This window comes from Macrotis lagotis, chromosome 2 (assembly GCF_037893015.1).
Source record: "Macrotis lagotis isolate mMagLag1 chromosome 2, bilby.v1.9.chrom.fasta, whole genome shotgun sequence".
Classification (NCBI taxonomy): domain Eukaryota; kingdom Metazoa; phylum Chordata; class Mammalia; order Peramelemorphia; family Peramelidae; genus Macrotis; species Macrotis lagotis.
This window is the reverse complement of record NC_133659.1, coordinates 114,064,295-114,079,387: the sequence shown is the minus strand read 5'-3', so window position 1 is coordinate 114,079,387 and position 15,093 is coordinate 114,064,295. Positions and strand designations below refer to the sequence as shown.

At 35.1% G+C, this 15,093-nt stretch overlaps 1 protein-coding gene across 3 annotated transcripts in view; it reads right to left on the bottom strand.

Moving 5' to 3' along the window:
• Nucleotides 1-3,279: 3,279 nt before the first annotated feature.
• PPP2R5A (protein phosphatase 2 regulatory subunit B'alpha) overlaps nt 3,280-15,093 on the bottom strand; it is an 85,712-nt gene continuing 73,898 nt past the window's right edge. For all 3 annotated transcript variants that reach the window (XM_074222617.1, XM_074222616.1, XM_074222615.1), the window contains exons 9-13: nt 10,434-10,484; nt 10,042-10,161; nt 9,821-9,948; nt 8,756-8,857; nt 3,280-3,430 (exon numbers count right to left, since the gene is read on the bottom strand). In XM_074222617.1, coding sequence (XP_074078718.1) covers nt 3,295-3,430; nt 8,756-8,857; nt 9,821-9,948; nt 10,042-10,161; nt 10,434-10,484 — 537 coding nt within the window. In that variant the 3' untranslated portion in view covers nt 3,280-3,294. The remainder of the gene's footprint in view (nt 3,431-8,755; nt 8,858-9,820; nt 9,949-10,041; nt 10,162-10,433; nt 10,485-15,093) is intronic.

The following is a 15,093-nucleotide window of genomic DNA, read 5'->3' as shown; positions in this document are numbered from 1 at the left end:
AGAACACAAACATCTTTAGCTGGTTAAAAGAAAAATACTGTTAAAACAATGCACTACATAGTCAAGCCAAAGCCTATACTGTAGTCCCACTCTTCAAGTTAAAAAAAAAAGCACTATTATCCTAAAATAAACTATATAGAAAGGGAGCCTCCCAACAGGCAGAAGGATGAGGCCACCTGTCTACCCTTCCTTCTCTTGCCCATCTCTGTCACCCACAGTTCTGCAGTTGGGCCTCACTCATTGAATTCTGCTGTCAGTGGAGTCAGTGCTGGCTGGTGTTAAACTGCTATCTTTAGTTAAAGTACTGAGAGTATTGGTATTTTTAAATTTTACAAAGAGCTCTTCCTCACAAGTGGGCAGGGGTATATTAGTCCTATTTTACAGATAGAAAAAAGTAAGAGTGTTGATGCTGCCCACTGTGAAAAATGGAGATTCACAAAGGTTTCTCACTGGGTAAGCTTCAAATGAGAAAGTGGGACGTTAGGAAAACCTTATTCTGGGAGATCAAGCAGACTCTAGGGGAGAATTCCTGCCTCTTTCAAGAATACTGCAGAGGAGGGGGCAGCTAGTGACTCAGTGGACAGTACCAGCCCTGGAGTCAGGACCTGAGTTCGAATCCAGCCTTGGACACTTAATTACCTGTGTGATCTTGGGCAAGTCACTTAACCCCATTGCCTTGCAAACCTGCCCCCCCCCCCAAATGCTGCAGAGGCAGTGGCTTTGGCAAGAAAAGGCAGGATGCTTAACCCTCCCCCCCAAACAAAAGGATGGCTTTTAGGGGATGTGGGGTTCTAAGCTCTTTTGTAGGTCATAGATTCTTAGAATGTTTTAGCAGAAAGGACACAAGGATTTATTATGTGTCCCTATGGCCCAAACCCTACTGTGCTCAAAGCTTAACAGTCTCTTATTAAATCCTCTCCACAACCCTTAGTTAAATGCTAGGATTATTCTGATTTTACAGTGAAGTAATCTAAGATGCACAGAGATCAAGTGACTTGCCCAGGGTCACAATGTCAGACACTGGATGTGAACATGGGTCTTTCTGACTCTAGGTCCTTGGTTTCACCCACAGTATCACCTAGCTATTGCCCTTTCAATATATAAAATAAAAAATAGGACTACAAGCAAAGTCAATATATTGAAGTTTAGTTACCAAAACAGCAAAAAAGAAACAGCTAAGCAACATGTATGTAGCCTTGGTACATTGCTCTCTGCACTTTAAAATTCTCATTTCAGGGCCTATTATCATCTCCATTTTGCAGTGGAGAAAAATGTGAGAGGTGAAGTGACTTGCTCAAGGTCACACAGTCAGATGCCACATTTGAACTCAAATCTTCCCAATTCAAAACCCAACCTTCTCTTCTTCTGGGTCACCTAGATTCAGACTTTTCAGTTAAAAACACCTGGCAAAAATCCACACCCAGAGAAAAATCCCTGGAGTCTGAATGCAGAACGAAGCATACTATATTTAAAACCTTTTCTTTCTCTCATTATCTCCACCCCAACTTCTTAGTTCTAATTCTTCTTTCACTACATGCCTAATATGGTTATATGTTAAACACAATTGGACAAGTACAACCTTCACCAGACTGTTTGCTGCTATGGGGAGGGAGGAGGGAAGGAAAGCTGTAGTACAATATGGAACTCAAAAGCTTGCAAAAGGATGAATGCGAAAACTATCTTTGCAGGTAACTGGGGAAAAAAAATGAAAGGAAAAAATGTTTGGCAAGAGAATAGTTAGCTGAGGCAATTAACTAAAAGAATTGACTTTTTACAAAAGCAATCTGTGCTAACAGGAAAGCAATTATCTTCCTGCATCTGTTCTATTAAAGACCCATTTTAAAATTAATTTGTATTCTCTAAGTTCATATGGACGTGTGGTTGACCAGGAGGCCAATAATACAGGATTTAACAATTTCCTCCCAATCAATCCACTGGAGTAAGCTCCAGCTGATTACATTTGGCTGCAATGCTTACAACTTGGCACCCTTATTTGTGTTGATAAACAGTCTAGATACCCACTCCATCTTTGGGACAAGCTTCTTACTTGTGTCCATCTATTTTATCAAGTCATGCTTGATGAATAATTCCAGTCAGTGATATTTCTAGAGCCTGGTGGTCAGAAGACAAAGATAACATACGACAAACTACAAACATAGACTTTATTAAATGCTGCTCAATCCCCCAGTGAAGATCTTCCATTACAAAACAGCTTTCTATGCAACCGCAAGAGACTGGAATGGTACTCTGATAACACAAGACGTGAGAAATGTCTGATCAAGTAAAAATGTACAAGGCCCCCCAGAATTGCCTTCTTGAGTCTTCTATTCAGGAAGCGCACTGCATTTCTTTTAAATAAAGCCGGGCAGGGATCATTAGAACTCTGCATCACCATGCTGAGTGACCCAAAGCCTCCATCAGTGATGCGGGGGAAGGGGAAAAGATGGACATGGGGATGGAGGAAGGGCTCCAGAGACCCTGCCTTCAACCCTGTGCTTTACTGGGGAAGGGAAAAGGAGGAATGAATGAGAGGTAATGTTATGTCATCATCACTCTTCTGTGAAGCTGCCTGCTGACCAGTGAATGTCATTAATGGGATGGCAGGTAAAGGGGGATGTTCTCCAGCTGACCACGAGGAACATTCTGGAGAATTTTGGTTTATTTTCCCAGCTTTTATTTCTTAACTTGTGCTTTAAAAAATATCGCAATTTTTTTTCCTGGAAATTTTAAGTTTTCCACTCAAATTCCAGAATACAGTAATATCTTTAAGGACAAAAGGTAAAAGGGCAAGTTAGGCTATTCCTCCCTCTATGTTATTGGAAGGAAAAAGAAGGAAAGGAAGGATTATACCTTAGTTTTATTTTAGGAAAAACTGCCTTTCCTAGAACTCAACTAAGGTGTGCAGCAATGTGAAAAGCACATTTAAAAAATGTACATAGCAGACTACTACAACTATGTGCAACACAATCAAAAAAAATTCAAGTCATAATTCTCACCACTCCCATAATTATCTCACTCATATCATGTATAATAAAAATTCATTCATTTCTGTGAAACTTCAGAAGTGACACAATAAATCAATGATTAGACAAAAAAGTTACAATATACTGTGGTCATGATGTAACATATGGCTATGTTTAGTCCACAAATTTTTCATTTACAGATGCCAGAAAAAAAAATTGGCTTTTTAATTACATTATACTGTTGAGGTTTTTCCTTTGCAAATTTTTACATATTTCAAAAAAGTGTGTACAAAAAAGTCTGCCTTTCAAGCAGAAGTCGTCATCATTTCATTTATTTGGCACTTGTACTGTTGAGTGCATTGTGTACACTGTGAGTACTGTTATGCTTTTCAGTCAAAGCTTTCTTTAACTGTAATTCCTCCAATTTTTTCCATAATTCTTCACGTTCCAATTCCTTTTTTTTCTCTCTGCAGAAAAGATCAAAAACAGTTGCAATCAAAAGTATTTAGACCAGCTCTAAGAGAAACGTATCATGCATACTAATCTAATACTGATGGGAAATCATTCGATATAGCATTTGATTCCTTTTATTTACCAAATAAAATGCATTGATATCATTCTCAAGCAACAAATCAGTATTTATGATCCTCTTCATTGTCATAGTCCCCCAAAATCAAGCTTTAGGGGCAATGACTTCTGAGACTTGACTGTCTTTTCTATAGGAAATGCTCATCTACAAATCTACTACAGTTACACACCCAATTTAGCCTATCTATAACTTTGTCTGTATATAGCTATTTGCCTGTTGTCTCTCCATTAGAAGGGGTTCATTCTGACTTTGTCACCCTAGTACCTGACTTATAGCAGGTATTTAATGCATTTTTTTTGCCTGGCTGACTCAAAAAGCCAATGACAAATGAATTCCAATTTCCCAATAAAAAATGGGACTTCAAATATCATCTTCATTAATACTTGGATTTGCTAAATCAATTATAAATAATTGTGCAAGAACAGAAACAAAATATCCCCGACAAGCATTATAGAAAGCACAGATGATGGAGAACAAAAGCAAACTTGTATAAAGAATGTATTACAGGATATTCAACTGGAAGAAAGAAATGGAAGATGTTCCAGAAGGTCAATGAAAAACAAAATCAAGCCAAGTGATAATGATGGGGAAACTATCTGGACATCAATTCGAATTCTTTTTTCCCTTAAAATAAAGAGCAAAGCAACTGAGATATAATTTGCCTTGTTGATAATTTCAGGCTTCAGAAGGGGAGGGAGAAGAGGGAGGTCTTATTTTGATGCTTCTGATCACTGAGACATTAGAGGCCAAGGTAGAAATAATGAGAATAAAAGTGAGCATGCTGTCACTAACAGATAAGGAAATGTTGAGTATAATCATGCTTGAACCTCCTAAATGATAGAAAAGCTTTTTTTAAATCATGAAAAACAGAGGCAGGATCAGGGTCTCAGGCAATGTTAGATAGGAAAGAATGAGTCTACTCTAATTAACAAATAATTCTGATAAAGAAGAAATGGAGGAACTGTCTAAAGAGACTTAAAAGACTAGACTTAAAAGACCAACCTAGAATTCTAAAAGACATAAGGAAAAGATGTAAGGTAAGGGAGTAAGAAATAAATACAAAAGAGTAGGATGGTCTTATAATGATGTCAGGAATGACAAAACTCAAAATGAGCTGAGATTTGTAAAGAATGTTAATAATAGCCCCAAGTGCTTTTCTGGAAGCTATGATGAGGGGAAAGGAAAAGATCAAATAAAAAACTGGACAGCTACTGGGAGTAGATGGATCATGGATAATGAAAGATTAAAAGAATGCAGAAAGAAATACTCAAAGATCTAATTTTGCCTGTTTTTTTCCTACTTATTTTTCAGACTTGGAAGAACAAGAAAAATGATTCCCAGAGAACTGAAAGGCAATACAAAGGAGGAAATGGTAAAAGCTGCTCTCAATGACCTTAAATCAAAATATATAGATGTGATTATTGAGCTACTTTTGGTGATCTCTGAAAATTGTTAGAAAATAAGCTAATAATGATCAAAGGATATGAACAGGCAGTTTTTAGAAGAAATCAAAGCTATCAATAGTTATGAAAAATGCTTTAAATCATTTTTGATGAGAGAACTAATGTCCATAGGATTGTAAGTGTCTATGCCTTTTGACTCAACAATATTACTATTAGATCTATATCACAAAACGATTAAAGAAAATGGGGAAAAGATCACTTTGTACAAAAATATTTATAGAAGCTCTTTCTGTGGTAGCAAAGAATTGGAGTTTATGATTGTGGTAGAGTATCATAGTTCTCTAAAGGAGGAGGAACAGAATTACTTCCAAAAAAACACGGAAAGACTTGTATGAAGTGATGCAAAATGATGTAAACAGAACCAGAACAATGTCATATATGCTAGCAGAGATAGTTAAATGACGATCAATTGTGAAAGACTTAAGGTACTCTAAACAAGATAATGATTCAAAGAACCCAAAATGAAAAAAACGCTGGCCACTTCCAGAGAGAGAACTAGTGAGTGGAGGAGGGATAAGGAAGGAGGGAGAGAATTTAGAACTCAAAATTTTTAAAAAGAATGCTAAAAATAAGTAATTTTTTGAGGGAAGAAAGTATTGAGTTATTGCAACTGAGAGAGGCAAAGAAACAGTTCTTTAAATTATCAGTGATGTGTGACTTTGATTCCTAGCACAATTCTGTAACATATTAAAAGGGATAGTTTGTGGTGATGATATTTGTACCTCATTCTTGAAGAAGACCATGACATCAGGGACGTGATGCCATGACAAGGACATGAACTGGATTTGAGTGAGGGGGTGCTGTGCTGTGAGGGGGTGCTGTGCTAAGTCACCAGTCTTGCTTTCTTCTCCACAGGTGATTGGGTCCAGTGGCCTGATATGAATCAGGACGAGTGGAAATGAGCTTGATTTGAGGCAATTAGGGTTAAGTGACCTGTCTAAGGTCATACAGCTGGTTAATGTCAAATGTCTGAGCCTGTGGGACTTCAAGACCAGTGCTCTATCCACTGTAAACCCTTGAAGGAAGAGGTGATCATTTAGAGCCAATATAGGAAGAAAGGAGAGAATTTGGAATTCAAAAATTTTAAAAATGGATGTTAAAAATTATTTTAACATATAATTGGGGAAAAATATGAAATCATTAGGGACAAAGGAAAAGCCACTTTGGATGCACTGAAAACACAGTATTTAATCTCTCTGTGCCTCAATTCCCTCATCTATAAAATTAGAATTAAGAGTAGATTGAGTTAAAATTCTTTTAAATTCTAAATCCAAGATGCCATATAATGCCAAACTAGGTTCTTTAAAAAAGGCAATGATAACACTAGACTGGTAGGGTCAAGGAAATGCCAAGACAAAGAGAGATTAATGACAAGACCTAGTGTGATGATTAATGGAGTAATGTCAATTTGAAAGGAGGTTTTCTAGTGAAATACTTCAAGGATCTGCTTCTGGTCTTGTTCAGTTTAACTTTTTCATAAATGACCTGAGCTTAACAAATCTGGAGATGACCCAAGCTCAGGAAATGACAAAAATCAAAATCCCAAAAGATTTTAGGCTATAATGGGACAAATTTTATAAAATAAAATTTCAGAAAGTACATTTAGTTTTAAAACATATTAAGATGCTTGGCAAACCAGTGAATCATATATAAAAGACTCAGGGCTTTTAATGAGTTGAATTTCACTCAACAGTGAAACATGGGCAGTCAAAAGTTAGGTTGTATTAACAGAAGCATGAGAAATATTCTCATTCCACAATTATCATAATTCTACTCTGGTAGCTCACATTTCCACTGAAATCAAATACTCTTCCAGTTCCCTTATCTTAGGAAGAATAATCACAAGTGGTTACACATTCAAAGACCTGCATATCCTTGACAGAAAAAGTATCAGTTCAAGGTACTGAGGATTCCTAATTTGGGGAAAAGAGGGGCTTTAAGGTATCAAGGAGGGGCAGTGAAGTTGTCCACTGGATAGAGTGCCAGACCTGGAATCAAGAAGACCCAAATTCAAACATAGCCTCAGATACTTAGTAGTCATGTGACACTGGGTAAAATCACTAAACCATAATTGCTTCAGTTTCCTCATCTGTAAAATGAGCTGGAGAAGAAAATAGAAAAGTACTCTATTTTTTCCAAGGAAAAGTCAGATATGTCTGAAACAACTGAAGAACAACATCTTAAAGTAACCCAAGTGCTGTCACCTGAAGAAAAGATCAGGCTTGTCTTACTGGCCCAAAAGGCAGAAGTAGGATTAATGTGAAATAGTAGAGAAGCAAATTCCAGCTGAATATTAAGAAAAATGTTGTAACAATTAGAACTGCCCCAAGTGGATTGAACCATACCTCAGGAGGCAAATGAAGACTCCAATCATGGAGATATTTAGGTGTATGCTGGGTAACCATTTGCCCAAAATGTAAAAGTTAATTCCTGCTAATATAGAAATTCAATTAAAAGGCCTCAAAAGTGTCTTCCAACTGACATTCCAAGGTCCATAAAAACAAATACCATTTTTAATAGTACATCATTATCTACTTCCTAATAAAGCATTGGTATTATCTGCAGACTGAAGCAAACATTTTCTTTTTCCCTTCCTCTTTCTCCCTCCCTCTCTCCCTTCCTTCCTTCCTTGAGTCTTCTTGTACAAAATAACCAACATGGAAATGTTTTACATGATTGCACATACATAACCTCCATCAGATTGCTTGCTGTCTCAGGGAGGGATAAAATTTGGAACTTAAAACTTTTTTTTGCAAGGCAATGGGGTTAAGTGGCTTGCCCAAGGTCACACAGCTAGGTAATTAAGTGTCTGAGGCCAGATTTGAACCAGGTACTCCTGACTCCACGGCCAGTGCTCTATCCACTGTGCCACCTAGCCATCCCTGGAACTTAAAACTTTAAAAAATTGTTTTAACATATAATTGGGAAGAAATTATAAAAGTATATCATCGATAGGAAAGTATAGATGAATATTATTTTTCTGGACACATTTTATTTATAACTGATCAGACTAATGAAATTTTGTAAAGTTTATGGTCAGTATTTGGTGAATGGAAGATCTGAGGCAATGTATGTAAAAAGCATTATTGACGATTACCAACATTAATGTATGCATGAAAATATAATGTTCTATACAACATGAAAAGGCATTCCAATGAGACTAATCAATGATAGTTTTTCTTCCAAAAATAATAATGTTATATCTGCATAAAAATATTATTTGTGCCAATTTTGGGGTTAGAAAATAGGCCTTGTTTCCTCTTCTTTGCACCAGAATTGTTCCATGGACCCCCTCTTTTCCTTGGAAAATGCCATTCTTTCCAGTATCCCTGGACTAGCATTTTTGGGTTCATCACATTTTTATTTTTATAATGTTTTTCAAACTCTGAACTTAGTAAATATAAAAACATGCATCCATTTGAAATGCATATTCTCTCGTCAAATTAGTCTGAAGAAATTGTGATTTATATAAGGGAAGTTATATATCTCCCAAGATATGGCATACTTTTTCTATTTCTGCTTAGCATAAATCTATTAAAAAAAGATAACATATAGAGATAATTTGTGGGTGAAGTTTGGATAGATTGTAAAACTCAAAATGAAACTAAATTACTTCACAAATATTATAAAGTATATCTTTGTGAAGTCATTACTCATTTCGGTCACACTGATATTTTCACTATGAGGCACCTGAGACCACTTACTATGAACACTCAAGTTATTTAAAATAAAAAAAATACCTTTGCCTTTCTGCTTTGTATGAGCTCGTAAGATCATCAAAAAGCTTGCCATTCATCTCCATTAATGTTTTCAATACATTGTAGACTAGTGCTACGATGGTCCTAGAACAAAAGAATTCAGATCTGATAAAGATGTGGAGAGATCATTTGGTTGAATTAAACATGATGATTTTCAATATTGCTTTTTGGTTCTCTTTTGTTTGAGTGAGATATTACCTTTTCAGGAATAAAGGTAGAAGAGGTGAATTTTCCAGACCCAGCATTCTAGAATTCTATCACTCTGATATGTAACACAGGCAGTAGTGTTGCAGGGAAGATAGACTCCATTCTAGGATGGGAGTGGTCTTGGATTGTTCACCTTTCCTCCAGCTATCCCCTCACCCCAGCTTCCAGTTTCCAGCTACCTGACCCTGCTCACTGATGCTGGCATGACAGGAAGATGTGATGGGACAGGAAGGACCAGTTCGTAGCTTACTTATTGGAGAATACTTGAGCAGGTGTGAGACCACTCCCTGGCACCACCCTTTTTCCAACCCACTACTTGCTGTTTTTTCTAGGTTTTAATCTGTATTCTTTGCAGAAATCTGAGATGAAATGATTTGCTCAGGGTCATGCAGGCATAATAGAATCAGTGTCTAAACCACGTCCTCTGACTCAAACTCCAGGGATCTTTCTACTAGATCATACTTTCTCCCGCAGATAATCTGGTTTCAAATCCTAGGCCTGCCTATTTCTTACTAGCTGCATGACCTTAGACAAGACAAATCCCTTCATAGGATCTCAGTTTCCTGATTTGGAAAATTAAGAAGTTAGACTAAATGATATCCTTTCACCATTAAATTCATGATCCTATGATCTTACAGAGTAGGAGATAATCCCTGCTTAAAAAGAAATTATAATTACAGCAAGAACAATGATCAAAATATGGAAAAACAGACAAATGTAGTAATAGCCAAACTTTTACAAAGATTGAGTGCAAGGGGATGAAAGGACTAAGGCACCAAATCTGATTAGGTTTTAAGTAAAATTTAGAAGCCAAATGAGAAAATGTATAAAAATACATACGGATTCCAGTGTTCTTTGGAAATTTTGTATAAACTGGCAAACATGATTGGAAGAATTTTATCAATATTTTCCTCGATCAAACTAAGAATATATTCATTATTCCAGAAGTACAATGCCCTTTCTGCAACCTGAAACAGATATTTTGCAAGGTTAGAACCAGAAGAAAACAAAAAGGACCAGTTTTTAAATGAAATAGATTCACTGGAAATAGGCTACCAAACCTGGAAATGAGAACTTGACACACACTTGGATATCTGCTTAAAGAGAGGCTCTTCAATTTTTTTGAACTGTGTTGGTTCTATTACATCTAGGATTTCTTCAATTTCTCCTAAAAACATCACCTATGAGAAAAGAAACAATTAAAATGTGTATGATAAAACATACACTGGCATTGGAAATCACACCTCTGACAGCATTCATTTGTCAAAGAAATTTTATGTCCAAGTAGTGGGGTATAGAAATGTAAGACCTATATAGATATTTTTATGAAGTACTCAAACTAACCCAAGACTAGCTATAATGAGAAAATACAACTACAGAAAAAAAGGGGTTTTTTTTTTGTTAAAATAAACACAAACTTTATTGAGACTGAAATAGATTTTATAAAATTTACCTCCTTCTGACTGCATGTTTTTGGCCAAAATTTCAGCAATCCTCTGATTACCTATGAAAAAGAACATTTTTTCAATAGCAGGCAAAATTTGCTTTTTAAATCAATCTAACATATTATGCTTCTAAATGGTATAATAACATATTGGTACCAATTAACTATAAAAATTTTAACATTTACTTAATGACCAATCTGATGAATGATAACATTTTTCATTTGCTTAGTAATTTACAACTAACATACTTCTATATATATTATCACACTTGAAGTATTTTGAACAATCCTGTAAGGTTTGGTAGGACAGCTATTATTACTCCTATTTTGCAGATGAAGAAAAACCTCAAGAAATTAAATGTTCTCGTCAAGCAAATAAGCAAGAAACCATAGAATTAAACTGAGACTTTCTAACTGCAAGATTCCACTCTTTCTTCTACTATCCCACACTACATGCTACCCCATTGTGATCATATTAGTGCTTTTGATGGATAAGTACATCTCAGTTAAAAGACTTACTATATATCACATCTTCCCTTCTAGAAAATATCACTATGACCTTGTTAAAGAAATCAAGATTAATTTTAAGAACAAAAATTTGAGCTAGTTTAATTTTTAAATATAAATGTTTATGATAGCACCATACTTTATTCTCAATTTTTGAGTCAAAATTACCTGAAAACAAGTATCTAGAATTATTGACAATTCATCTATTAATTTTACATAACTTAGGGGTGGGGTTATTCAGTTATTATAGTAAATCACACATGGTTTTCTTTCATGGTTTTGCATATTACCTTGCCACCCCCCAAAGTTTCACAATGTCTCACCAAGGATCAAATTTTGTGAGCCCTAATATACATAGAAAGACCATGTAATCAACTACTACTAGATAGATCTTCTTCAAGCACAGGACAAAAATTTGAATACTTTATTGACCACAAAGCTTCATAAAGCAGGGTAATGTACCTTTACTTCATATATGAAATATATTTTTAAAAATTATTTAAATTGATTTAGAACTATTATTGTTATCTGTTTATACATTGTACTCCCCCTTCCGCAAATCAGTTCTAAGACTCAAGAGGAAATCTCTCATTTTTAATCATTTTGATGTTTTGCCTAGCATCTGGTTCAGTGTTCTACATATAGAAAGCCAAATTGCATAAAAATGGAATTTCATATTGAAACAAACTTTTTTTTAAGTTCTTGTAAGGCAATGGGGTTAAGTGACTTGCCCAAGGCCACACAGCTAGGTAATTATTAAGTGTCTGAGGCCGGATTTGAACTCAGGTGGTACTCCTGACTCCAGGGCTGGCACTCTATCCACTGCACCACTTAGCTGCCCCTGAAACAAACTTTAAAATACATTTTAAGAAAAATAAAATATTGCTATGGTCAATAAATATATATTCAGTTCATACTACATACAAGGCATTGTACTAGGTGATGGGAAAACATGATGAATAAGATAGTCTCAAGTCTCTTGGAGCAAGAGAAGTATGCAGATAACCATAATACAAGTTGTAATATTAATCACATAGGAAAAGTTCAATAGATAAGAGATTCGAGATAAAAGAACTATGAGAAGGAAAAGATGGTTTCTGGTTACTTCAATTCTCTCAATCCACCACCCCTGGGAGATCATGTTTTGTCTCCCTCCACCTTATTGTTAACTCCCTTTATATTTTTCCTCACTATCTTGAAGACTTTTTCCTTTACCCATCTTCTTCCCCTAGTTTAAAAGGACAAAGGGGCTGTTCTTTTTGTCAAGCAAACACCTTTACTAGTGCCTTTAATCCCCTCTATGCCCAAATACTCCTTAAGGATCTTGATCTACAAATCATTCTTCTTCTCTTCTGACTCCTATACATTTGCATGTAAATAAGCTCATGTGTTCCATCTTTCCTAAAAATACCATCCCTTCCTTGACCTTCACCTACTTCTCTTGATATATCATCACATTTTCTCAGCTTTTATTAAGTTCCAAATCTTTAGAATGGATTACCTATGATCAATGTCTCTTATGCTTCACCACCCATTCTCTCACTCTGATCAGTAATCCTTCCAAAACCATCACTTCATTAATATCAACCTCTCTCAAAGGTCACAAATGACCTTTCAATTGCATTTTTTTCCTTATTATCCTAGTCCTTTCTGTAGATTTTCTTCATGACATTCTCTCCTTCCTTGACTTCAATGACTACTCTCCTAATACTCCCACAATCTTTCTGATAGTTCTATCAGATAACCTACTTTTCATCCTTACTTCATTCTACTTATCCATTTATGCATTCTCTACTTTTCAGTCAAACTGGATTAGCTATTGCCCTTTCACCCATGTCCAGAACCAGTATGTAGGCATCAAATGTTGAAATTCTTCTTTCTTCCTTCAAGGACAACCTCATGGGTGACCTTGAACTCTGCCTTCTCATACTTCTTTGAAAACTTTATCTAGTCTAGACTTCTTTTCTTTTAAAGTATTCTACCTACAAAAATGTTATAGGTTTAATTTTATATCTTCATTATATAATAAATATTTGAGGACAGGAATGTCACTTAAATCTTTATATTTCCAGGATTACAAAATCTCAAAAAGTTAAAAGACACCCTCAAAGGAGATACATTCACACACACACACACACACACACACCCTCATACACATTCCATCTCACAAGAAACAATTCAGTATACTTTAGCATAACACATTTCCCTTATGTCAAGGAATTTTATGCCTTTTTTCAACATTAATTTCAAAAGTGCAGGACCAGAGTATGCAGGATTTCATTTTGAACAACTAGTAGTCCAACTAGTAGTAAAAAAGAAATATGGATGGAAAGTTTGTCTATAGTTTTAGTGGGGAGGACATTACACTATTAGACTAAGGAGTTTGGATCCTATAATCAGTCACATCTTTTCCTCCACTTTTGTACCTCTCATCTGCTAGACCAACCTCAGGTCTTTTCTTCCTCAGGCTAATAATTTATAATTTATAATATTTAATAATAATAATAACAAATATTTTCAATTTCAAGTCTTCAAAGTGGATCAACTTCAAACCCAATATTCTCATAAACAGTGTTTTTCTTTTTGTTTCTCAGAAATTTTTAAAGAGAAAATTTTAGGAACAAAGTTACAAAATACAAGTTCAATTATGATACAATTGTAACACGTCTGTCACCTTTTTCAATTTTTTTTGACTATTCAGTTTTATGCTAGTTTTTTCCTTTTTGTAAGGCAATGGGGTTAAGTGGCTTGCCTAAGACCACACAGCTAGGTAATTATAAAGTGTCTGAGGCCAGATTTAAGGTACTCCTGACTCCAGGGCACCACCTAGCTGGCCCTATGCTAGTTTTAATTTGAGAAGTATTTATAATTTATAAGTATTTATAATCCTTCAAAGTCCCCCTAATCACTAAGATTTGAAAAGGAAAAAAGTGTTGAATCACATCTCTACCAGATTATGCTTTTGTTGATAGTTTTTTCACTCCATCAGAAGATGCATAAACTTTAGAGACAATGAGATTTTTTTGTTCACAAAATTCATATGACCATAGTTTCTAACTTTGTCAGGGTATCTCCTTCATCAATTAAAGTCAGGCTTGTCTAACATTCAGATATTATGAGTTATTAAGCACAGAAAATGATGTTTATGACTAATCTGTAAACATGTTAAACACAAATGTGTCTGTATAATTTTTACCTGTTCACCACTTAGGGGAGAAGGGTGGGAAGGGAAGGTGGAAGGAAATTATATAATTTAAAAATATGCATATGTATGTGGCTGAATGTTGAAAAATTTTCATAACATGTACTGGAAAAATAAAATATCAATTGAAGATACTAAGGGACAAATTAATGTCTTCATACATGTAAAAATTATAAAAGAATGAGGGCTAATGATTTTATATTTCCAAAAAATATAATTTTGAAGAGACTTTAAATTATGTGAAAAATGTATTCTCTAAAACTTTATCTTAGGGGTTGTTAAAACAATGGGACAGCTTACAAATAGAGGTTATGAAATCATACTTCTAGGAGATAAAAAACAATTTTCTTTAGGAATCTAGATGCTACCATAAAACAGGGTAGATTAATGACCCTTCTAGTTTTAAGCTCCTATGACATGTATAGAAAAAAATTAAATGAACTTAAAAGTTTAAACTTGCTTTTCTTGAAAGTGATCATAATAGAACAATCTATGTATGATCCACTAATATTTATGAAGGGGTCTTCCTAAAAGAAATAGGTATTAACCAACCGACTAATACAGATAACACTGAAGCAAAAATCACAAATGTTTTATGCATGAAGGAAAAGCTTATTACAATTGGTATATTTTTCATTTTTTGAATTAATTCAGAATTGTGCAGAAAGGATTATGTCCTGAGATAAACCTGAAATCTACTTAGAGCAAAATAAATGACTGTAGCATCTCTGGTATTTTTAAACCAGGAAACTGTTTTTCTTTATGGGAAAAGGGAATGGAATTAAATATACTATTAAACAGTATTAAGTTGCCTAAAACCCTCGAGTAGATATGGAGGAGGGGCACTGAATTTATTCTCCCTTCTCATCTACTACCCAGTTAGGCATCCAAATCCCAATATGATATTTCCAGAAGCTACATTTGGTATTACCTTGAACCATATTTTGGGTAGGAAAGTTA